Consider the following 26,070-nt stretch of genomic DNA (forward strand, 5'->3'; position numbering starts at 1 on the left):
TGAAGTTGCTTTCCCAGCTGGCGTGCGGGACGTACCCGGCTGCTCTGCCATCCCCTCCTCAACGGATCAGATCCATCACGGAGACTTTAAGAACAACTAGTAAATGGAAAGGAACGTAGTTTAATCTTTGGGGTATGAGAGTTGTTAATTGTCCTTCGAATAAAAGCTTACAGGAGACGAATTACAAGTGCAGAAATACTACTGTAAGCTGAAGACTTACTAAGTTTTCTGCTCCAGGCCGTTGTTTCTATAGGGGTTTCCCTGATCCTTATACGTGCTGCCTCCCCTTGTAGGGTACCGCCCGCCAGCTGCTGTGGCTGCAGCTAACTTTCATTCTATAGGGTTTTCCTTAGTCCTTATGGACGTCACCTCCTTTCACAGGAAGCTGCTCCTGGCCACTGTTTTCTATAGGTTTTTCCCCCAGCCTCTCTCGCTGCTGACCCTCGTTGCTATAGGGGCTCCCTGGAGCCACCACTTCCGCTTCTAGAAAGCTGCCCCCAGTCCCTATAGACACGGCCTCCCTTCAGAGGAAGCTGACCCCAGATCCTGTGCAGACCTTCCGTTCTGTAGGGGCATGCCCCTGCAGATACCTCCCTGTTTCTATAGGGGCTGTCCCTATAGCCCTTTTTAGGACACCCCCCTCCAGCCCCGCCACTGGTTTCTGTAAGGTCCCACAGTCCCTGCAGACACCACCTTGCTGTATAGGAAGCTGTCTCCAGCCCCTCTGTCCACACACCCCAACTTCTATAGGGGCTGTTATACCACATGAGCCCCACCTCATGCACCTATAGACCCACCTTTGTGGGCTCCTGTAGTCCCTGCAGCCACCACCTCCGTTTCCAGAAGGCTCCTCTCAGCCACTAGTTTCTATGAGCACCCCCTCCGTGTCCCTATAGGCATTCCTATAGAGGACACTGCTCAGGTTACCTGTATTTGCTCCTTTCTGTAGGCGCTCCCCCCCCCCCCCATCAAAGACCCTATAGGCTCCTCTGAAGGGAGACCCTCCAGGCGCAAACCATGTGTAGACACCTCGCCTGCCTCTACGCACACCTCCCTTTTCTATAGAGGCTTCCTATAGGGGAAGCCCCGACAGGCACCGCTTGTGCCCATGCTATGCCATACGCGCTCCGCGTCCCCATAGGGTCCTCTCGCGGGGAGGCTGCGGCAACACCTCCCAGCCGCCAGGGGGCGCTGTGAGGGGAGCGGGCCAGCAGGGAGCGGCCGCCGTTGCCTAGCGCCGCCGCTTTTTCCCCACCGGCGCCGGGCCTGCGCTGCGCGGCCGCGCCACCACCATGAAGGCCATCGTCCAGCGGGTGGCCCAGGCCAGTGTCACAGGTCAGTGTGTCGCCACCGGGAGGGCCACCGGGGGAAGGGGGAGGCGGGGGCGGGCGGAGCGTGGCTCTGCCACGCTCCGCCCGCCCCCGCCTCCCCCTTCCCCGGGCTGGGCCTCCCTTCCCCGCCTCGCTCCCCCGCCGCGGCCTCCAACGGTCCCTCAGCGCCTTCCCCTCAGCGCCGTCCCCTCCTCGCCTTCCCTCTCTGGCAGCCTCCCACTCATCTCGCATTGCTTGCATGTGTCGGCAGTGCAGTCGCGATCCCCTTCTATGGGTTGCATGTGTCGGGCACTATAAGAAGAGTTGCCTCCTTGCCTTGCTGCCGTGCGTTGGCAGCGCAGTTGCAGTCGCCTCCTTGCATTGCTTGCATGTGCTGGCACTACAGTCATCTTGTATTGCTCGTGTGTGCCGGCAGCGCCATCCCAGTTGCCTTCGCCCATGGTTTGCATGTGTCGTCTCTATAATGAGAGTTGCCTCCTCGCATAGCTTGCATACATTGGCACTATAATGGCAGTCATCTCCTCGCATCGCTTGCTTGTGTTGGCAGGGCTGTCCCGATTACTGTTGCGCTTTGCTTGTGTGTGTCAGTGGAGCCATCCCAGTTGCCTCCTTGCATGGCTTGCGCGTGCTGGCACTGCGGTCGCAGTTGCCTCTTTGCGTTGCCTGTGTGTGTCAGCAGTGCAGTTTCAGTCACCTTCTTCCATGGCTTGAATGCGTTGGCACTATAATCAGAGCTGCCTCCATGCATTGCTTGTGGGCGCAGGCAGTGCGGTTGCAGTCGCCTCCTTGCATGGCTTGCGTGTGCTGTCACTACAGTCGCAGTCACCTCCTTGCATTGCTTGTGCGTGGTGGCAGTGCCATCCCAGTTGCCTTCTCCTATGGCTTGCATGCGTCAACACGACAATCGCAGTCGCCTCCTTGCATTGCAGGCGTGTTGGCAGTGCAGCCTGACTCACCTCTTCGCGTTGCTTGCGTGTGTCACTGGTGCTGTCCCAGTTGCCACCATGCATTGCTTGTGTGGGTCAAGGAAGCCAGTGGTACCCCTGGTGCTTGCTTAGCTGCTGGTAAGAATGGTGTGTCCTGACGGTATGTCCCTGCTATTGCACCGGTTGGACCTTCTGCATTCAAGATGCTTAAAATCCCCAAGCAGTTTGTATGTGAGGCAGTAAGCGTGCCTGCTGTGGGGCCCAGGGGCAAGGTGGTGTGCAGCGGGATAGCCTGCACGTTAAATAAGCAGCTTCTGCTTGTGTGTCGCTGGTCAGTAAGCACTGGAAGAGGATGCCTGTGAATAAGTAAGGAGCACAGCTTTTGTGCACAGCTGGTACTGCCAGTACAATAGTGGTCAAACCCCATCAGCACTGGGATTGTGGCTGACTTATTGCCACATTTCTGGGTAGAATTTAAACTGTTGTTTCTGGCTGTTAAAGAGTTTGAGATATCCCCCTGTGAGGGAGGTAGTGCTGTGCTTAGCAGGAGGATAGATTTCTGAGCTGGAAGGCTCGTACCCATATCGGATGGAAAGGAAGAGTTTTTGGGAGTAGTTTTCCCCCCTGGTTCGCTTCTGCCCTTTGGGAATAGTCCAGATCTGGTCACTGGTGCACAGATAAAAGCTTTCAGCTTTCACTGGGGACCTGCTCTCCTGTCATTTTACAGGATGTTTGGGGCTTTTTTTCCCAGTTGCATGAGCCTGGATATAGTTTTAACAGCTGGTGCTTATGTCAGTTTTAAGACCTCATTTAAATCTCACTACAGTCATCTCAGGCTCAACTATGTTAAGATAATTTAAAACATTTCTTAGGAAAACACAGTGGATCTGCGATGGTTTGTGTTTTATTGTAAATGTCATTAAAGAGGTTGTGTTCCCAACTAGGGGAGTAGAATTTGCAGGTTGTTGCAAGTCTCGTTTCAAAAAATCTATAAGGACTATATCAAGTAGAAATCACCTTTTCACAACGAACACAGAGTACGTAGGGACTGGTGGAGTAGAGAAACGGAGTACAGTTATTGGTATCAACCAGGTGGATAATTTTTACAAGGATTGGAGAGAGTTCTGCCACCTCTCTGGTTAGCGCTGCTGATCCAATTGTAGTAAAAAATCTTTCTACAGTGTTTTTAAACGCTGGAGTAAGCATCTTGAGCTAGTCCCTCACAAATAAGCCACGACATTGGGAAGACTTTTGAAAGAGGGCTTCTACGTGATCTTTACTCTCTACCAAACTTAAGACAGCGAGGGGTTTAGAATGATGTTTTCTCTGGTGGTTGTACGGTTGCCAGCTGAAATCAGGTAACCTGTGTCATAAAACGAGACAGTGCATTTTGCCTTACTTTTCTTTTTTCCCTGCTTCCCCAGTGGGTGGTGAACAAATAAGTTCAATAGGACGAGGCCTCTGTGTGCTGCTGGGCATTTCTTTGGAAGATACGCAAAGAGAGCTGGAGCACATGTAAGTCCATATTTCCTTTTGCCTTGCACTCTTTTATTTGTGTGTTTCTGACACTGAATCAGTGATACCTCTGCAGTAGCCAAACAAATGGGACACTCCTGTTGGGAAACTCAGGTTTGCCTGTTAGTTCCTGTTCAGATTTTGCCTTGAATACAGGTTTCTTAGAGTTTTCTTTTTATGTTCCATTGAGAAAAATCTGTATCCATTCCCTGTCTATGTGTTTTTTATCAAGAACAGACTCAAAAAGGAAGAATCAACATGTTGGGTTTTTCTGATCTCCCTTTTTCAAATGTCTGTCCTTTTTCCTGTATGAATTTACCCTGAAGGACTCCATCCTTCAGGGATGGGATGTATTAGAAGCCTCATACTCTCATTTTAGCTTGCACATGAGAACTTTTGTTCTTCCAAAAGGCTGGATAGTCTCATCAGTTACTTTTCTCTAAAAGTGAATCAATTTTGGCAGCCTGGAGAGCTGGCTCTGGCCATTTGTCCCATGGCCACAAAATATTGTGATTCAGCCTGCAAACACATGCAAGAGAGTTCTCCAGGGACGACTTCTGTCTCCTTCGGACTGTTCATTGTTCTAGGGCTGACCTCGGTTTTTAGGAAGGCAAAGAAGAAATAGGTAATAGAACTAACTGATGTCAGGAAGAGGAAGGGCAGTGAAGAGAGAAGAAAGTGAGCGAGGGTGAAAACAACGCTTAGCAGATGTGGAAGAGAAAGTAGAGAGTGGGAATATGAACTAAAGGTCACCAAAGATCTCACAGAAACACATGAAACTTGTAGAGAATTGCAGCAAAGCTGAAGGTGTTTTTATTCTGACATGCTCCATTGGCTTGCCTTACTCTTTGCCTCCTCAGTGTGTAACATTTGCTCTGTTGTTGGTTCTCATTCCTACTTTGGTGAATGTGAAAGATGCTTCTGAATATTGCAAGCAGGTGATTCGTAGCGACTGTGCTCTCAGCACCAGGTTGTTTGGATCACTGACGCAGGAAAGGCAAGAAGCCAGCATCTGAAAAAAAGGAATGAAAGAAATCAGCTTAACCAGGCTCTTCAAGTCCTATTAAAGGAAACTTTGGTAATCCTGTAAATGAAACAACAAACATCTTTATCATTAAAACACAGCAATGACGATGATTTAAACCTGTGCGCTGGGGCCTTCCAAGCCTTTTAACCATCCACTTCATTCAGGAGTCAGTTCTGTTTGTCTTTGACTGCACAAATTGGCAAGGATGGTTTTTGTGACTGTGCCTCAGAGGGCCCGGACTAGATGACCTTTAAAGGTCCCTTCCAACCCAAACTATTCTATGATTCTATGATTCTGTTCTGTGGCTATAACAAAGTCTCAGCTTTATTTCATACTAACTCCCTCACCTCTGGTTCGGAGTAAAATGTCTGGCTGATGGCTGCAGTTGAAATGCTGTGCACTTGATACGCTCCCTTGTTTATAGATGCTGCAGATTTGTAGAAGCTAAAAGAAGAAACCAAAGACAGGAGAGTGGCATGCATGCAGTCTTGTTATCAATCAAAGTCCAGCCACAGACTGGGTTGCAAGTCTGCCTGCTGCTTTTCAGGATCCATCTGTGAAAGTCTCCTTGTCCTCACTGAGTATTCAAACCAGTCAGTTCTGCCCCTCAGATCCAAAAATCAGCCTTAATACAAATACAAACAAGTCCCAGTCACCACTTTGCTGCCACCTGCAGTTCTGCACTGTTCCCTGCCTTCCTCCTCTCATCCATGACCAGCAGGTCGAGGGAGGTGGCTGTGCCCCTCTACTCTGCTCTGGTGAGACCCCACCTGGAGTACTGCGTCCAGCTCCGGAGTCCTCAGCACAGGAAGGACATGGACCTGTTGGAGCGGGTCCAGAGGAGGGCCACAAAAATGATCAGAGGGATGGAGCACCTCTGCTATGAGGAGAGGCTGAAAGAGCTGGGGTTGTTCAGCTTGGAGAAGAGAAGGCTCCAGGGAGACCTTATTGTGGCTTTTCAGTACTTAAAGGAGGCTTAGAAGAAAGATGGGGACAGACTTTTTAATAGGGCCTGTAACAACAGGACAAGGGGTAATGGTTTTAAACTACAAGAGGGTAGATTTAGACTAGATATAAGGAAGAAATTTTTTACAATGGGGGTGGTAAAACACTGAAACAGGTTGCCCAGAGAAGTTGTGGATGCCCTGTCCCTGGAAACATTCAATGACAGGCTGGATGGGGCTCTGAGCAACCTGATCTAGTTGTAGATGTTCCTGCTCATTGCAGAGGGGTTGGACTAGATGACTTTTAAAGGTCCCTTCCAACCCAAACCATTCTATGATTATGATTCTATGATCCTGATGAAAAAATGCTGTCCTCATCTGGCTTGTGGGGCCTGGTTTGGAAAGAGTGCCAGGAGGTGACAAAGCTGGAGGAATATATGTGAATCATGTTTGGAAACAACCATAGTTTAGGATGATCTCATTTCTTACTGAGTGTTATTTCCCAGTGCAGTGGGAGGATTAAAATTCCCGAAGCTAGTCACATGTTAAATAATGTTGTGACACATAAAATCAGATAGTAAAGAGTAAGTTTTCTTACTTCCTCTGCCATCTTTATGTCACCCTGTAACTTGCAGGTATTCTGTCCTGATCTCGTGCTCTCTAAAATGACAATGTTAATTAATGGTCTGACAATGTTATGTGTAAGGGCTTTCTTGGTTGTGGCTCTGCCTAACGTGACAAGATTCCTATGGTTTAGGAAGGAAGGGACAAAGGGAGATCTTGTTATGTGGAGGCAGAATGAATATGCATCTGCCTTCCCTTTTGTCTCATCCTGTGTGGTAGGCATTAACTTGTACCTGTTGATCCTGCATTAGGAATTATCTTTTTCTCCTCCTAGGGTTCGAAAGATCTTGAACTTGCGAGTATTTGAAGATGAAAGTGGGAAACACTGGTCCAAAAGTGTGATGGATAAACAGTATGAAGTGTTATGTGTGAGCCAATTTACTCTCCAGTGCATCCTGAAAGGAAACAAGCCCGACTACCACATGGCAATGCCCACAGAGCAGGCGGAGTGTTTTTATAACAACTTCCTAGAGCAGCTAAGAAAAGCCTACAAACCAGAGCTTATTAAAGGTAAGGGCAAAAGGTTGGTAAGGTCCTTGATGTGATCAGTGGACCTTGTTTCTATGTGCTCTTCCCTGATTGTTACTTTCTTTATTCTGTGATTTTCTGTCTGTGTTGCAAAGGAGCTGTCTTTCCACGGCAGTAGGTGAGGGGATGTTATGGTATTTTCACTAGCAGCCCGGCAGGGTGATCGCTCCAGCTTTCCTCTTGCCAAGCCGTTTCTTGGTGTTCCTCTGGAATAGTTTGACATGTAGATGGTCTGGTATTGTTATTGGCTGTACAATGTGAGCAATGACTCTGACAATGTAACCCAGAGAGGCTGCAGCCATGAGAACAAGCTCGGGGGTCAGGCTCTCTCAAAGGCTGGATGTTTTGTGCTGTGTACCTAGATTAACCCAGGAGGAGCATTTTTTCTGAGGCATACGTGGTTAGTCAGCCTTGAAGGCGTCGACAGTGTGTGATGGACAGTGTAGCTCCATCTGTCACTTCAGTTTTACATTCTGTTAAATTATAATGATGATAGTGGGAGGCGTAATGTGCTACTTGAGAACAGCGTTTGATTTAGACGATCTTTTCTCATCTCAGTGCCATGTATGCAACAGTTTTCTCTTTACCAGAAAATGCCTGGCTTCCCTTTGCATTTGTGCTCTATCTGCCCTTAATCTTTTCTGTTTGCTTTTCTGTTTACTTTCTGGCTGTTTTCGTATTTAGACTTGAATTTTTGATACACTTGTCCAGAAGACAAGTGTCCAGAAAAGACTATTTTTTGAATGGGGGCTGTTAATAGACTGAAGTGGAAAAACAGAGATCATGATAATGTCAGCCTTACTTTCCTTATGAGGAAAAAAAAAAGACGAAAAAAGGCAGAAAACTGGTAGCTGGGGAAGGATTTAGAGGTTAATCTCTGTATTGACAGTAGATGAAAGATAATTATCTCAGGTACCCATATCATGAAGTGCTTTCCAAAGAGGTGCAGTGAAATGCACACATAAAATGTCCATCTTGTGTCAACTTTCCAGTAGCTTGAAATATTCTTCCAATCAATATTTGTTGATGATACAGAATGCACTTCTCATACCCCTTCCATGCATCCCTTTTGGTCCGTAACATCAAAGACGACTTCTGTTCTAATGAATTCGGAGTATGTGCTTTTTGAATCTTTATCTTTGTTGAGTTATGGGCTAAGTTAGAACCTGTTTCTGTGCCTCTCAAATTGATAACAGAACTTCCTGTGAAGTCTATAGGAATAACATTTGCTCTAATAACATTTGATTGAGTTGGATCCTTATGTCTAGGTAAACTAAAAGCAAGTATGGCCTTGCTTCTTTCACTTAAATGAGGTGCAGAAAAATGTACATATCTCTGTATATCTGCATCTTTGTCCTCGGACTTTGAAAAATGCTCTGTTTCTGAAATATTTTCAATCAGTTGCTATTTTGACGGCAGTTTTTTGAACTTCTCTTTTCAGTGGATAACAGTTATATACCTGAAATGAATAGCCACTGCTGTTAAGTGCCCATATTTTGGCAGTTGTTCGCCAGTGCTTCCTGCAAAAAGAACTTTCACTTCTGCATTTTCTTTTTTTCATGCTGAAAACATAGATCTAGAAACCCAAGAGTGGCTGCCAGTGCTCTTATGTCAGATAACGCATGCATTCGAAACTGCTGACAGCACTGGAACCACCTGTTAATTTATCATTTTGCTTTCTTTTTAGGCTGTGCTAGTCTGCCAAGTCTGTTAGACTCTTACGATTGAAGTTTCTGTTGTGCCAATTGCTTTGCCAGTGCTTTTTTGTTTGTTTGCGTGTTTTATCTATTTATTTTTGTGCGTGCGAAGTTTCTGAAGCTCAGTGGTTTCATGGATAGCATCAACAGTTTACAATTTCCCTGAGCTGAGGTGGATTAGAACACTGAGCCTTTACACACTGACAGGCCGTGTGTGAGCAAGACTGCTTGAGTGCGAGTATAACTTGGTGAAACTGTAATACCTGGGCTGTGATTTCGTGTGGCACGCAAACATACTGAATTCTGCCCTGAAAAAGTCCTAATGAGGTGAGAACCTGCCCTGCTGGGGGCTCTCCTATGTGCTGCTGTGTTCCAAAGGGTGATGGGAGGGCCCTGGGAAGGAGCACTGATGAATGAGCTGCTGGGCTATTATAACAGCCTTTAGTGTATCAGCATGAGGCTCTGCCTTCTGTCTTCAAAATCTGTACTCATGTGTTTGCCCTACCTATACACATACGTACCTACAGGCCTGTAGTTATTGGGAGATTAGAGTTAGATTCTCTGGATTGCTGTAGATGCCTTTCCCTTTAATCTTACAAATTGCTTAATGCATTTTAGAAGAATCATTTCATCAATTAAAGTGGAATTTGTGTACCTGAGTCAAAGACAGATCAATAAATGTCTCGCCATATTGCTTAAGAGCCTTGTGTTTTCTAGTCCCTATGTTTTTTCAATAGACTACTTTGGCTGTTTGAAGTTGAGCTGCTACATGTGCCACTGTTGTAGGTGCTGGGCAGGCAGCTCCTCCATCTGACATCTGGTCTATCTGGAGCTTGCCAGCTAGGAGCTCAGAGTGGTAAGTGTTCCCCAAAGAGAAGCACAAACCATTCTCTCACACCCAGAGCAGGGGAACGTTTGACAAACAAAATCTTGGAGGAGGCTCAGAGCCATGGTTCCTAGTTTCACACAGATGTCTTAAGACTGCAGATGGACACCTATGTCTGGGAAAGAGAAGGCTGCATCGGAAATCCTTGCTTGTCTTGCTTCAGTGCTTTCTTGTTGTGACATTCATTCCTGAACACCTCACTCCACTCTGAGGACTCTGTTGCGCAAGCTAATATCCAAAATCTGGGTATACCAAGGCTTCTCCTTGTGTGTCAGGGCCTTCGCTCTCTGTCTTGAATGTGGATTTAGTCTTCTGAGGCAGTAAGGATTAGCATGGCAAAGAGTGTGAAATATCTCACTCCTTTACTAGCAATATCTGAGTAAATATGAGAGGACTGTTCCACAAGTAGGAGTTTAATTCAGATTAAGGTTTGGTGCAAGCTGCTGGCAGAATTATTCTCTCTGATGAATTCCCTTCTTCAGCATTGTCACTTTGGAATACGTGCTCTTATCTGGAGCAGGAGTACCTGCATGGGGCTAATTAGGAATAACTTTCCAAGTAGACAAGCTTAGCAGTAACTTCTGAATAAAACCAGTGTGAAGCTTCTAGGTCATGAGGCTTGAGATATGTCCAAAAAATATCCTGAAAGTAAATTATATCTCATTTTCAAGTCTTCACGTCTCAGATGTGGCTTGTCTGTCTCACCTCTGATAAAGATCTTCTTTGCCTCTGAAGAAGGCATGCGTGCCAGATTCTAAGGGAAAAGGAATTCAAAGAGATGGGTGTCCAGCAGCCTAAACTTGTCACTTTAATTATACTTGCAGGATGCTATTTTATTGCAGAGGATGTTGCAAGGAGGTGACTTGATCAGTCAAGAAGTCTTAAAGTGGGGGAAGGTACTTACTACATATATTGAAGAGCATTGTGGTATAAAAAGCAGGTTAAGAAATAGTATTTAAGGGTAAGTAAGTTGCTAGTGGACAGTACAGGGTCATGTGATAAATTTACCCAAAGTTGCTGGGGTAACAAGCAACATCCAAGGAGGGTGGATTCTTTCTCCTCCTTTCCTGACTGAAGAATGAAAATCAATCCAGACAGACTCTTGGGACAGAGAGACGGAAGAGATGATGTCTTCAGTTTCCTTGCAGTCCTGTTCAGAAGAGGGATTTGTCTGCCTCAGAGTTTCAGAAATTGCATTCAAGGACAGAACAATCAACTCCTTTGCAGCCTGTCTGCCCCAGCGCCGCAGAGGTGATGTGTTCCACTCGTGTGCTCTTAGGTGATGCAAAATGCAGTGGTACCACAGATGTCAATCTGTTTGAGGGGAGTCAGGCTTGTCTCTCAACTTACCTCTTCAGGAAACCATAACGCACAAAGGAAAAATGCATTCTCTGAATGGTTATATGAATTGCCATATACTGAAACTACAGTAGACACTGGGACAAGGCAAGGAAGGCAGGAGCATGTTTTTGAGGCAGGCAGCCAGCACAGGGAGATTCTGCTGAAGAAGCATTTCTTCCTAAGGAGGAATTAGGCACTGATTTAAGAAGAACTTGTGAAACTAGGTTTTAGCTTTCCCTTGTTCTTTCAGGCAAGACCAGACCCTGAAGCTGCAGAGAAAAAAGCTGTGTTACAGTGAGGAAACTTCTTGAAAAGAGCTATGAGGACCCATGGACTGCTAGAACCCTTTGGTTTTGTTGTATAAGGGAGCTGCCAGCACAAAAATCCAGAAGTGTCCCATGAGGAAAGTGCATACTATGCTTTTGGATTTTGGATTAAGACCAATAAAGGGATTTTGGAATGTGTGAAGAAATTCTCCCTCAGTTGGCTTTTTAAATCCTTTGAGAGAATGAGGTTGCTGAGACTGAAACCTGCACTGCCTTTCATATTGTGGTGGTTGCAAGGCGCTGAGACCCTTCCTGTCTTGGAGAGGAAGGTCTGGAAGAGAGAGGCTATAGGGGAGGGCAGCATTAACAGATATTTCTGTTTTAAGTATTATTTCCATTAGTTCTAAATCTTAAACTTCCTGAGCTGTGATTTACCTTGACCTGGGGTGACCTTGGGTCAAAATACTGCAAGTTTAAGTATGAGCAGGATGGGAGGGAGCTGTTACAGAAAGATGTCCCTTGGCGGTAGTTCTGATGCCGAAACAAGATAGAAAATGCTTTTGACATGGGAGCGCTTTGAGTGTTCTGGTAAAGGTGGGGGGTTATTTGACCACTTTATCAGCCTTTGAAAAAAGGGGCCTGTGAAGTTTACGTTTTTTTTTTTTAGTTCCATACATGTATGGGGAGTGCAAAAGGCAGTCCTTTTCTGTGAGTAAAGTACAGCAGGGGGATGATGATATGTAGAGAGCTATTTGAAAAGTTGTGCTCCCGCTAATAACGTTTAAGATGTTTTTTTTTATTATTATTATTTTGTTAAAGAAAGGTGCATTAGTTTTCACTGGTTTATGTGATCAGCATATAGGTACATCTCTTTCCATATACACTGTAAATATAAGAAAAACCCTTCTAGGAGCATCAGCTCAAGTAGTGTCTGTTTGATCTTCCTAAAGAAGCTATATAACCACTTCGTAAGCACGTCAGTAGATCCTTCCCTCATTGTTTGCATGAAGGTATAGAGTCTTGTTTTATTGTGCTTGTCAGATGCAGAAACTGTCTGTTTCTGTGCAGGAAACAATTCTGTGAGATTCCTGCGCTGTAGTCGGTATTTGTTCTCTAAGAGACTCTTACACATTATGGTAGCTAGACTTCAGGTGTGCAGATACAGCTAATCAAAAGCAAGCATTCTTCAAGCTTTTATTTCTCAACTGAGAGTCATTTACAGGCATTTCTGAAAATGTATGCCTGCATGATTCACCAGGGAAACCATAAGCTACAGGTTTAGGGAAAAACTACCTGGGTTTTCTCTGCAGGTTCTGATCTATCATGGGTGGCAAAGAGTTTGAAAACTGTGCTAGGAAATAGTAATCACAATTTTTTTGATTACTGTGACATCTTTTCTCAGTGAGACCCTTTACATGTTCCAGGCTCCTGCAACTTTATAAAATGAGAACAGATCTTTTTGATTTTTTTCTCTTGCTTTGTAATACTTTCATCTTGTGAATTTTCTGTTATTTTCTGTGATTATTTAGTAACGCTCTTTTTTTCTCCTGCACCATTAGCTAGCATTCAGAACACACTGATCCTTTCCTGAAATACCAACAGCTTCATGGTATCTCTATTTACCCAATTTACCCAATCAAGTCAGCTGCACCTTTTCACAGCAGTAACTGTTGGTGTGCCAGTAACTTCTGATGTGCCATTCTTTGGTGCCACCGCAGGCTCAGTTGTCCCCTCCCTCCAGAGGGTACTGACCCTACAGTGGAGTAGACAGATGGGAAGATGTTTTCACTCCTGCTGTAGTAGTTCTTCTTAGGTTATGCGATGCAAAACCGGTCTGCACACACAAAGGAGCACAGATGCAGGCAGGGGAACCCAAATTCTGGACTCAGAGGATCGCAAACCCTGGGCCGTCCTGGAGGACCCTCATTCCCGTGGTCCGGGTGTGATGCCCATCCTGGGGAGTCAACAGGAGTGGCTCTCCAGAGCACCTTTCGGACTGAGGGGGGTCACTGCCTAGGGATACAGGACACATGCAAGAGGAGAGCATTTCAGGGTCGCACAAGACTTATTATGGGATGTTTAGGTGAGGAAGCAAAGGCCGGGAAAGGGATGGATCTAGGTGATTTCAGCAGGAACAAGCATGGGAAAATAAAGGGATATGGGTATAAAAAGGGGCAGCCACATGTAAGTAATGACTGGTCAGTATGCTTGTGGCCCTGCCCTGCCCCTGATCAGCACAGTCTTCCTTGTCTTCTTACTAAAGTCCATTTCTGATTATTTTCCTGGGTAAGGGACCCACTGTTTTGTGTGTATGTGTGTGAATGGGGGTCTGAGTGCAGCAATGGGAGTGGGACCATGGGTCCAAAGCTCGTGTCTGCAAGTGAGGGTGAGTGAGCAAATACATGGCAGGATGAGCTGGCGAGAAGCTGCGGTGGCCAGAGCTGAGTCTGGGTGTGTGTCTATGAGTGTGAGACCACAGGAGGAACTGGCTCCTGGGGGGACTAGAGGAGTCCTGGCCAGCTGCTGGAGAGACCGGGGGTCTCTACAGATGAGACCTGTGTGCGTGCGCGTATGTGTGTCTATAAGGGTAAGACGGGGGGGGGGGGGGGGGACGACGACACACAGCAAACTGCCATAGAGCTGGGGTGAGATGTGTGTGTGTGTGCACGTGTGCGAGGGGGTCAGTACCAGCAGCTGGAGCAGCGCTGCCGGCCTTAGGGACTTGTATCCCCAGGTGCCAGCATCTGGGGAGGCCAAGATCCGTGGGCAGCTACTGGGCAGATGGAATGTCTAAGCCCAGCTGCTGGAGGGGTCCACATTGTATATATGTCCATATTTCCCACTAATGGACCTTCATCCTGATCAGCCAGTGAGGGGTTCAAGGTGAGGCTGTTTGTGTTCATGTGAGTGCTGAGTGTGTCTGTGTTGGTATCTGTGCAGCTGGCTCTGTGTGTATATATATATGTGTGTGTGTGCCTGCTGGGAATACATGCTCAGCCTTGCTCCTGTGTGGACCTGGGGGTGTGCAGCTGTGGCAGCCATGCCTTTGTCAGGTTTCTAGATTCGACACCCATAACATTTCTCAGCCCACGTGAAACGCTGAAGAAGGTCGATTTGATCAAAGGAGCCTGTGTAGAGACAGCGAGCTGGGACACTGGGCACGCATTCCCTTTTGTCACCTCCTTTGTGGGGTAGAAAACGTCTGAGGAGTGCAGCTGGTAAAATTGTGCAGCTTTTTGTTCAGTAAATCACATTCCTTTTCATAGAAATACTTCCTCAAATCATGCTCTTGTCTCCTTCCCATTGGCATTTCTGTTGCTGTGACTCTTCAGTGATCAGTCCAGGAACCTTTTCCTTGGCTGCTGGACCATTGCCAGCAGACTCTTGTGCAGTGCGATAGTTTTTGGCTTTGCCAGAGCTTATATCTCTAGCTCATGGGGTGGCTTGTGGCATACAGCCTTTGAAAACACAGTTGGGCAGTAGATCTGTTGTGATATGGCCCATATGTGTTGGACAGGCCTGAACATGCCTTTTCTTTTTCCTTTTTCTTTTAAGCAAATACCAGACTTCTATCTGACTTAAAGGACTTGACAGGGAAAGACTGAAAACTCTTCCAGAGCTATTTGTCCCCAGTAACATGTTCGTGAAGAACCAGGACGGTTTGGTTTGACCTCGGTTCAGGCAGGGACATCGCATGTTGCCATGGAAAGCTGCTGTGTAGCTATACAAAGTCTCATGTAAATATTCCCAGTGGGTGATTGCTCTGCTGAAGTTTGAACCTACGGCTTTCAGCGTGTTCTTGCTCACTGTCCGAGGTGGTACTGGATGTGGTTTTGGCTGTGTTGCTGACCAGGCTCCAGGCCTGCCTTCTCAGTAAGTGAGACTGTTCCAGTCTTTGGATAACTGCTGTCTGCTTGCTGCAGTACACCTTTTTCTTTTCCATGCATTTGTATTGATATGGTAGCATCTGTTCCTGTTGCTGTCCCTGCAGGAAGGTCTAGAAAGGCTACTCAGGTGTGCAGGACAGGAGAAGAGAATATGTGGAAGTGAGCAGTCAGGTAGGCTCAGCCAGGGGTGGGATGAGTTTGAGGAGTAGAAAGCTGGACTAGAAAAATGGAGCAAGGAAGTTTGCACAAAGAAAAATGAGATGTGAGGAGAAGACAGCATACAAAGGGATGGCTTTTGTAGATCATACCGCATAAAAATGTCATGGGTCTGTTGTGATGGAAACTTCTCAAATGTTTACCAAAAATGTGGTCTGTGCCTCAGCTGGTGTGCTAATAAATGCCATTGATGACAAATGACAGAGACATTTCTGATTTCAGAAGTGTATTCCTGTGAAGTAGGCAGGGTTGAGGGAGTAGATACTGTCTTTTTTTCCCCACCCTTTTTACCAAACTCTGTCAAAGAATGGCCTAGGTTGCAAACAGGAATGTAGAAATTGCTGTAGCAGATTGAGACTGAGTTGCACACCAGTGTCCCCTGCTATAGAGTATTCAATGTCCCAGAGTAGTCTTTAGGTCTTTTTATCTTTTGCTTATATATAAGATTTCTTCAATACATCAACTGGTTAGCGGGACTGGATCCCTGGGCTTAGCTGTTACATCCTTTAAAATTTCATCTCCTGCCTGTGAGAACTATCCTGCCTATCCTGAACTGTGAGCATCTTGGTTATCTGTAGACTTGGTTTGTTTTGTGGACATTTCTGTACTTAGCTGCCTATTTATCGTCTCTGAATGTCAGACCACATAGCTGGGTGCACACAGTTTTTTTCTTAGTAGCTTTCTGCAGTTTGTTAGTTGGCTGTCCTTTTATGTATTTTTTTTTTCTTTTTAGTAGCACATTTGATAAAGATTTTGGTATGTGTTATCTTTCCAAGAGCCCTCAGCACTTCTTGTCTCTTCCCTTTTCAGATGGCAAGTTTGGTGCCTACATGCAGGTACACATCCAGAACGATGGTCCTGTAACAATAGAATTGGAGTCCCCGGCTGCCACTGTCGACCCTAAGCAGGTAAGTGAGCCAGAACGTCTGTCTGGAAAGGATGGATGTATAGGCTGTGCCACCTCTGCAGATCTGTAGCATTCCTGTTATGAAGCAGTATAGCTTTCCTTAGGCATGAGGACCTTGTGCTTCCTGTGCAGCCTCTGAAAAGTTAAATAATTGCATTGTCTTCTTCAGTTCCCTGGCCTGTTGATAGCTGCCTGCTGTCCTGGTAAAGGTTGTGCGTGTGTAATGCAAAACAGATTTTTTACAGTTTATTCTTGCTCATCATTAAAGCTGCTGTTTAATCATGACTCATTAACGATGTTTTTAATGTGTCTGGACCGTCCCTTTTTTTTAGTGAAGTTTCTTGACATTTAGGAGCTTTTGTGTGGGTGGCTGGATGGAACTGGAGAGCTGCCTTTTTGTCAGAAACAAGAGAACATAAAATTTAAGTCCTGAATTTAAGTCTGGAGTGGAGAGGAGGGTTAGCTCTGCTGAGGAACAGCACAAGCTATGCTGAAAACCAAATGCAGTGATGCGGTTTTCTCATCCTTGAAACACAACAGTGACCGACTTTTCCAGGCTGAAAGAGAAGGGGGAGGCATTGTTATTACCAGCTGTGCTTCAGCGAGGCCACACTGATCCTATTTGTATAACACTTCACTTAACCTTGTTGAAATTGTTATTGCAGTTTATAAGAAGGGCATGAGGGAAGAACCAGAAAGCTACAAACCTGTTAATGTAACCTCAGTACCTGGAGGTACTTATGGAGGAGATTATACCGCGTGCTATTGAAAGGCATTTAAAGGACAATGCAATCATCAGGCACAGTGAACATGGGTTCAGAAAGGGAAAGTTCTGTCTAACTCATTTGATATCCTTCTATAAGGTCACCTGCCTAGTGGATGAAGGGAAGGCAGCGGATGTAGTTTTTCTGGATTTTAGTAAGGCTTTTGATACTGTCCCTCACAGCATCCTTCTGGACAAGTTGTCCAGCTGTGGGATGAGCAAGTTCGTGGTGCACTGGGTGAACAGCAGAGCTCAAAGGGTTGTGGTGAATGGGGCTACATCTGGCCGGTGACCCATCAGGGTTCAATTCTAGGGCCAGTTCTGTTCAATATATTTATCAATGATCGGGATGCAGGAGTTGAATGCACCATTAGTAAATTTGCTGATGATACTAAACTGGGAGGTGCTGTTGATTCTCTTGAGGGAAAAGAGGCCTAGCAGAGGATCTGAATAGATTGGAGCACTGGGCAATCATCAATGGCATGAAATTTAACAAGAACAAATGCTGGATTCTGCAGCTGGGATGAACTAACGCTGGACACAAGTATAGACTGGGAGAGGAGTGGCTGGAGAGCAGCCTGCAGAAAGGGATCTGGGGGTGCTGGTCGACAGCAGGCTCAATATGAGTCAGCAGCGTGCCCTGGCAGCCAAGAGGGCAAACCGCATCATGGGGTGCATTAAATACAGCATAACCAGCTGGTCAAAAGAGGTGATTATCCCACTGTATTCAGTGTTGGTGTGGCCTCACCTTGAGTACTGTGTGCAGTTCGCAGCCCCACAATTTAAGAAGGATGTAAAGGTCCTTGAATGTGTCCAGAGGAGGGCAACAAAGCTGGTGAAAGGGCTGGAAGGCATGTCCTGTGAGGAGCAGCTAAGGACTTTGGGCTTGTCTAGTTTGGAGAAAAGGAGGCTGAGGGGCGACCTCATTGCTCCCTACAGCTTCCTGAGGAGGGGACGTGGAGAGGGAGGTGCCGATCTCTTCTCCCTGGTATCCAGTGATAGGATGCGGGGGAATGGTTCAAAGCTGGGTCAAGGGAGGTTCAGACTTGACATAAGGAAACATTTGTTTACTGAGAGGGTGGTCAAACACTGGAACAGGCTTCCTAGAGGGGTGGTTGATGCCCCAACCCTGTCAATATTTAAGAAGCATTTGGGCAATGCCTTTGATAATATGCTTTAACTCTTGGTCAGCCCTGAAGTGGTCAAGCAGTTGGACTTGATTGTAGGTCCCTTCCAACTGGAACTAAACTGTTCTATTCTATTCTAGTCTATTCTATTCTGTTGTTTTCTGTTCTGTTCAGTCTTTCTAGCTGCAGTTTGTCCCATGTGCAGTGATCCTACCAAATTACCTGACCAGTTGACCAGCAAGATAAAATCACTTTGCTGATTGGGTCAATCCTTGAGTTGCCATCTGACCATCACTCTTCTGAATTAAAAGTCAAGACATCTGGGTTTTTCAGCCAGCCATGTATGTTTATACCTGCTCTTTTAAAGCCTGCTTATAGGTTCTGTGTTAACTGCAGTGTAACTGGTGGTTGTAATTGGTGGCAATTATGCATCTCCTGGGAGTTCTGCATATCTCAAAATATCATACTAAAGGCATTTGTAGCCTACTGGGAAAAGAGCATGGGAAAGCCTAAAGAAGCATCTCTTGTTGCCTTAAATAGTGAAGGTATCTTGGTTTGGAGTCGGTTTCGTTTCATCTCCAAATTCTGTTCTGTATCCTTTTGTGATGTTTTAGCCCCTGAAAGAACTACATCTGGTCCTGGTCTTTCTTTCTGTACCCTCACAGCTTTAGCACAAAGAGTTCTCAGGCCAAATCGTGCATAATTAGCAGCAGCAGCTCTGTCTTTGGAGTGAGGAAGGATTGTAGATGTAAGCACTCGCATCCCTACTTGGAGGAATTGAGCTGCTGCCTGATTTGCCTGGGAAACAGAGTTTGCAGAAAGCCGGATGGCAGAGAAGCGGAGTGCTTTGATGTCCCCTTTGAACTGTTCATCAACCCTCAAGAGAGTTAAGGCCCACTGTTTTCAGGTGCCATGTTTATGGTATAGACTTGTTAAGGCTGAGGTTTAGTTGTGGTACTTGTGGCAGAATTGACCCTCTGCTTGTGCCACACCAGCTCGTTGTGGAATAGGAGGACATGTTCCCTCCATGCCACCAAGCAATGTTTACTGCACAAATTCTCCATGCTCTTGCATGGCTCTGTCTCGGGTGCAGGTGGCCATGTCCTTTCTATAGCAGCATTTATTGTAGCCTGCAGTTGAGGGCATTAGTGGCAGGATGGATGGCAGCATCTTGTCCTGCTGCCTGTGGCTATGAGATGGAGCCCTGTGGTGTCTTGGTCTCTAGGGAAAAGCTGGTGACCAGCCTTTTTTGCTCAAGCAGCCTAGTGGGAATCATTGGTGTAAGGGTAGGTAGATCACTGAAGGGTGGCACGGTGCAGTTTGACTGAAATGGAGAGCACTGAGAGAGCTTTTACCCCTTCTGTCCCGTGTGTGGGTGTAAAATAACCCAAGAAGAATCACCAGGGCGTGCTGGATTTTGCAAGTTTCCATCTCTTTGTTGCGGAACATTGGCTTGTTTAAGGGTTTCGCCATCACAGTTGCCTGCTTTTCCCACCTGACAACGCCTTCCTGGTGACCATAACGGGGGCTGAAGACTGGGAAGGATGCTGGTTTTCAAACTTCGTCTGGTATGAATTCCCTGTTTCATGTGAATGATTCTTCTTCAGTCTTGCCTGCTGATTGCCGTCCGTTCCTCCTTAAACCTCATTCTTCATCAGCAAAGATGAGGCTTCTTGTGCAGCATGTGCTTAGAGCACTGTCATTTTTCCTAAGGTAAGGTTACACCAAGTATCTTCTTGCTGAGTCTGTGTCTGGACCCTGTGAAAGGGAAGACAGACAGGGTCCTTCTGTGGGCTATCTGAGTGGGTTCCAGACGGTCCTTATATGAGAGTAAGAGTAATGTAAATTTGCTTACCTTCCTTCTGAACTGTGTTGTCCACACACAATTCATGAGCCACCCTCAGTTCCAGCTCATTGCAAGTCCTGATGTGGGGGTGTCTTGTCTGTCACAGAAATGGATGAGCTCTTACAGTGGCACAGACGTGGATAAAGCAATCCAGCCGTGTGCGCTTTGGATGCACAAAGAATTTAATCTATCCCACGTTTCGAAGAACCCCATTTACTTGAAAATTGGCAGCTCTTTTAACTGTTACTGCGTATCTTTTCCACCTCATATCAGGACCTTAACACACACTGTCAGAGCACTCCTGTTTCTGACACTCTTAAAACATCCTTTCCTGATATTATTTGATGTGTGCCATCATCTCTCACCCATCATACAAGACGTTGGATGAGGAAGAAACAATTTGAATTTGTCATTCTCTTCTCTTTTCCCTGCCTGTTGCATTTTTTTTTTTGCTGTCATACAGTCTGTTGATTTCCTTGTAGCATGGGAACTAAGGCTTAGAGATGGTGTTTTTTATCTTTTTGCTTTCTGCTTTAGCAAGAAGAGATAAATAAACCATCCTGCAGTGTTTAGTGTGATGTTAACAGAAAGAGATTAGACAAATAATTGCTGACGAATAGCTCTTTTATGTCATTGGACGTGACAGTGAAATACCTCTTTTTTTTTTGAGTGATTGTCTGTGGTTGTAATTGGTAATCTGATCTTTATAATTCCTTAGCAATGTAATTAGTAAAAGTACATTTGGATTAATTAATCCAAATGTATTTTTATATTCCTTGTACTAGAGAGGTAGAAGTAAATCACTTACAGAATTAATAAAAAAAAATCAAAAAAATCAATTTCCTCCTCATACAACAAATACATATGTGTGTGTATATATATAAAAAATACATGCGTGTGTGTATATATATATATATATATAAAAGCAGAGAATATCCCAGCTGTTTGTGAAACCCTAGCAGGAGAAGCTAGTACAGTTCAATTTGTTGTGAACTGTTCAGTTCTGTTGTCGTCTTGATTTAATAGAAAGCAAATGAATTGAAAGTATGAAGTAAATCAGACGATTCTTACACCAGCAGTAGTTAGTGATTGCTGGGCCTTTTCTGAAGACTTGTGATTATTTTGGAATTTGGACATGTGAATAGAATAACAGAAAAAGAAAAAATAGCTGGCATTTAATTGAGCTCTTAAAGCACCTTTTGGTAAGTCTGATGTACAGGAAGTTTTGCTTGACAGGCAAAATAAAGCCATGGATTAGAAGCTGGGTAACAAATGTGAAAACACAAAGGCATGAAATGGGAGAAAGTCAATATACACACGTGGTGATTCTGTTCTGAGTTCAATAACGGTGACTACTTTTGCTACATAGTCTTTGAGAGTGAGGGTAGATCAAGTATTGCTCTTCACTCTTGGCTATGATGCAGAAAACAAAAGGATTTTTCCTAATGTTCTAGTACAAATCACAAGCATTGTAGTTTCCAGCCTTAACCGGTGAAGCAATTTTGGATAATTCCTTTTGAACTTACGTGCATCCATTTGGACAATTACAGAGGTCAGTGCTAAGAGTGTAGCAAACTTCTGTGCTGTCTTGATGAAGTTTGTTGTGATAGTTGCTCAGATTAGGTTAGCTATGCCCAGAATGCTTTGTATGTTTTTATCCTGTTTTGGGGAAGGTCAGGAAGATGTACTTTGAATTTTTTTGTAGGATTTTTTAGCTAGTAGAATTAGCCAGATAGAAATGGAGCAGGAAGAGGTTTTAGAGAGTGCCTGGGGAGGTGACATGGTGACAACTCAAAAAAAAGCCCCTTGAACTTTGAAAGCATTATGGATAATTATGGAATTCAGATTGGAAATATTCTGTGCATTTTTATTTCTTCTGCTAGGGGAAGTGGCGTAGCAGTTTCAGTGTTTAATGCGTATATTCTAATTAGACGCTGAACTGATCTCTGTGGGCTCATTTGTTCCATTACTGTCCAGAAGGAAATAAACTACATCACTGTATTTTAAACCATATTTTGGAATTGGACACTGTAGTGGGAGGGATAAGAAGAATGAAAGCATTGGAGCAGATCTTTGTTACTGAGCCTGCCTGTATCAGTACTGTAAAGCAGCATGCACACGCTTCGTCGATATGAGGAGTAAATAATAATGAAATGCCCCTTGGAAATGTCCGTGTTTTGAATGAGAGAGGAACTTCTCAAGACTGACATTTAAGTAACTTACATTTTTAAATGGCAGGAGGATCTTGATTATAGAAAATCCATTAAATGAATTCCACATGAATATTCTGTTATTTATGCCTTAAAAAACTTCTCTTAACTGTGTAGCCAAAAGAAAACCCAACTCTAGTATTTTAACTTTTCTATCAGTTTTCAGTTAGAACATTTTAATATAATGTAGGTGAAGGTGTTTTAAGTTCCCCAAGTATGGCATTGCTTCAGCTTGCATTTTCATTTTAGGGAGGGATGGGGATTGTTTTGGAATTGTGTGATCAGTAGCACAGTCCTGACGCAGCTGGCGTCAAATATTTTATGATATTAAACTATGGTAAATGACTGTACAGTGAGGGCCTCCATCTGCAGCGAATGGACTTTTACTGTTGTCTTTGAATTTGTTTTTTGTCACCTAGTTTTTCTTCCTTCCCATGCGAACATATGCACTATTATGAGAAATAAACTACAGTCTTCTCCTTGGCACCATCGGCTGACATTTTTTCTAGATGCTGTGTTGCCAGTTTTGATGTTTCTTTTCTTCCAGTTGGACTGTTTTTGAGCTTATTTTTGAAGAAACAAGTCCAAAACCTGTGAGTTCATGTTCTTATACTGAAAGTTTTGGTGAGGAAAATGAACCAAAGGCAGCTCAACTGGTTATCTCTATCAGTCGTGATGAAGAGCGGTTGAGGAAAATGAGTGGGGAAGCCATGCAGCTGATAAACTGCTCGGCTAGGGAATTTTTCCAAGGCCATGGGCAGCGAGTTAGACCAGGCTAACTGATGAAGGGCTGGTAGCACTTTTCTTACCTCAGGCTTTGGGCCTATATAGCGTAACTGCATTGTGTGCTGCTCATGTTTCTTCTAGGAACAAAATGAAGTATATAATTCCTTGCCTGAGCTGCTCATTGGCCAAAAGGATTGTGTCCTCTTCTCAAAGAGAAAAAAGCTCCTAGTAACACTTCGATCGTAAGTCTAAGGTATAGATATGTGGAAAGGAAAAGGAAAAAGTCAGATGATCTGCCATCTCCTTAAGAGATTGTGAAGACTACCCTTCTTCTGTCATGACCTTTCATTGATTTATTTTTGCGGTAGACCTCTGATAATAATTTTATCTCAGTGCTATCATTTGCTTAGTGGCATTAGTATTAAACTGCTAGATTTGTAAAGCCTTACAGCAGTTCGAAGGATTGGCCTCTTCCTGAAATGTAACCTGTCCTTAAAGTTATTGTGATTTTTTTTTTTTTTATTTGAGATTGTAGCAGCTTGGCACACCACTACTGAAATTTAAAATATGCATCTGCAGATCTTGTTGTGGTTTGAGATTCCAGAAACATGAACACTGCCACTGATTTTCCAGCAGACTGCTAACAGAATGATTCTCTTGTTGGTGTCATTCACTTCTTCCTGGTGTTATTCGTGGCTATCCCAAAAGGAAAAGCTGTCTCTAAAGCAGCAATCAACCTCTGTGTACACACTGATCACAGAGAAAAAGGAAAACAGTGGCTATGTTTCTGTATTCAAGAAGGTAGAACTTCAAGGAAGGCTGACACTAAAGCATTTCTGAATGTGGGAAATTAAGTAACTTCAGCAAAACAAACAATGTGGAGAATTACTAGCATTTTCAAGCAGGGGACTTGGTGTGGCAGTTTGTTTGCATATTGTTGCTACAGCAAATTGATTGCAAAAGTGATGTGATGTAGTATTACAACTGACATAACGGCAGACATTTCTCCCTTGGTGAAACCTTCTTTCACAGTGCAGTCTAGCTTCCCACTGTGATTTTTCAATTTTTACAGTTTCATATCTGTGATGTGCTATTAAATTGCATCAGGCTAGAATTTGTCAAAGAAGTTGTCAACCCAAATGTAAATTTTGGCCTTTTTCAAAACTATTACTTTACATGTTGGTCAGTCTGTTGGGGATGAAGCAATGTCCATATGGTTTGAGTTTATTAGTTCATAGGTAGTGTATCAGCAATGTAAAATACTGGTATTACAATGGGAGAAAAGTTGCCTTCTGTGGACTGACTCCTGCATTTTTGTGCGTTGTCATGAGGCAGATGGTCTTAAACGCTTGAGATGTTTCAAGACTTTTCTGACTTCTTTCATGCTTCTGAAATTTAGCAGTTGGGTCAGACCAGGTATTGATCCCCAAAGCACAGATTTTGACTGCTGGCAGGGACCATAAAGGACTTCTGAGCAGCCGATTGGTTTGTGGGTTTTGGTTCTGGCCAAAGTTGTAACACAAAGTGATTCCAGGGTACTGTGGCTTGAGATAAAAGGATTGACATGTACAGGTTTCCATTATTTTCCATGTGAGTTTTCAGGCTTAATTACTCCTGTTATGTCTATAGTTAAGGCTGTTTTAATGGATTGAGTGGCACTGATATTAATCCTGTGCACAAATTTTTGCCTGTGTATGTCATAGCTCACTGTGCAGGATGTCTGGTCTTGTGTTACAAATGTGAATATTTCAACGCTTGCGCAAATGTAACTGCTACACGCTGCTGACCAGCCCAGCATTACATCTGAGGCACACACAGTGCTTTTGCCATGAGACAGTGCTGCTTCTGCTGTAAGATGCGCACACTTTGAATCCTTAGGAGCCTTCCAAGATGTCGCAGAAAAGAATGAATTTTAGTTTATAGGTGTAAAGCTGAGTTAGACACTTTCTGTACTGGTGCACCATCTCCACAGCTAGCCAGCAAACATCATAAGGCAGTAGCCACAAAGAACTCAAGATATTTCTGCAGATGAGATGATGAGTATGGAACACACTCTGTGCTTATATGGAAAGCATTAAAGATATGTTTCATTGAACCAGACTTGTGTGTCTGAAGATTTATTCACTGTAATACCAAAAAGTTAACTGTTGTAACTTTTCTCAACTCACTGGCAGGTCTTTTGTGGTGGACTGTACTCCTATAACACATCCTTTTGAATTACTCAAGCACCTTATAAGCACAGAAATGAAAAAAATAAGAGATGTGTAATTCTTTTGTTGCCTGCGTAATAACAATGAGTCTACATTTTCAGTAGAAAGAAATGCATTTTAATCTTTGTGTCAGAACTTTCATTTATAGATTGATCATGGTGTACGCACAGATTGGAGACCAGGCATGTGTGTGTTTATGTCCATAGGTACACACAAATCCTTATCTATTTCAGTACTATTTGAGTTTTAGATGGATGAAACAGTTCATAAATGAACTTTACCTTTAATTTGTTATAATTTAAAAAAAAAAAGAAAATCCTGTTCATATGAGACATGGATAAATACAGCTTATCAAATTATCCTCTCCCCTCATCTAAATGAACTTTTTGTGCCATTTTTCTTTGAGCTAGGTGAATACTGCTGTCAGATCATGCCAACCTGGGAGTTGTTCTAAATATTCCAAGGTTATTCTTGCTCCTGTTTTTTCTCCCTTTATTGAAGATGTTGCCCTGTGAGAAAGAGAAGTAGTTGAGTAGTCATGAGTAGAGCTTTGGGTCTGCTGCAGAGCCAGATGTGAAGATGGATCTGGATTTATCTCTGCACATCTGCTGTTTTGTTTGCCCTCTGCACTACATTGTTCTCAAACTAATTAGTTACAGAACGAGGTAACTTATGAGGTCCTTCATGATAAATATACATGTCATAACTTCGGAGACCATCTCTTGCATACTGTTTACTCTAGGATATGAATGCTGCTCCTATTTCTGCAGAGAATATGGTTCCCTTGTCCATCAGACTATATGTACACATATATATGTATTTATAAAACTATATATAACTAGATATACTTCAGAAGTCTTAGTGAGCATGCTATTTGCCCCCAAGACCATGTTGGAAAATGGCCAGCGTAGGCATGTTTGAAATGGTAATATGACATGCTAGCATATATTGAGCCATTTCTGCCTCTATATGCAAATTATATATGAACAAATATACATTATGGATGTGGATTCTGTGTTGCATAACACAAGGTTCGCAGCATGAATACACTACTGTTTTTCATGTTTTGAAAATCCAGGGTTAGCTTTATTGG

General features: G+C 44.2%; 1 protein-coding gene across 1 annotated transcript in view; it reads left to right on the forward strand.

Moving 5' to 3' along the window:
* The first annotated feature begins 1,182 nt into the window (after positions 1–1,182).
* The window catches only part of DTD1 (D-aminoacyl-tRNA deacylase 1), a 29,526-nt gene continuing 4,638 nt past the window's right edge, over positions 1,183–26,070 (forward strand). Inside the window, exons 1-4 of the mRNA XM_087773956.1 lie at positions 1,183–1,335; positions 3,682–3,772; positions 6,642–6,877; positions 15,999–16,096. Of these exons, the coding sequence (XP_087630082.1) occupies positions 1,293–1,335; positions 3,682–3,772; positions 6,642–6,877; positions 15,999–16,096 (468 nt within the window). The 5' untranslated portion in view covers positions 1,183–1,292. The remainder of the gene's footprint in view (positions 1,336–3,681; positions 3,773–6,641; positions 6,878–15,998; positions 16,097–26,070) is intronic.

This window comes from Nipponia nippon, unplaced genomic scaffold (assembly GCF_047370975.1).
Source record: "Nipponia nippon isolate SJK-2023a ecotype South Korea unplaced genomic scaffold, ASM4737097v1 scaffold_4, whole genome shotgun sequence".
Classification (NCBI taxonomy): Eukaryota; Metazoa; Chordata; class Aves; order Pelecaniformes; family Threskiornithidae; genus Nipponia; species Nipponia nippon.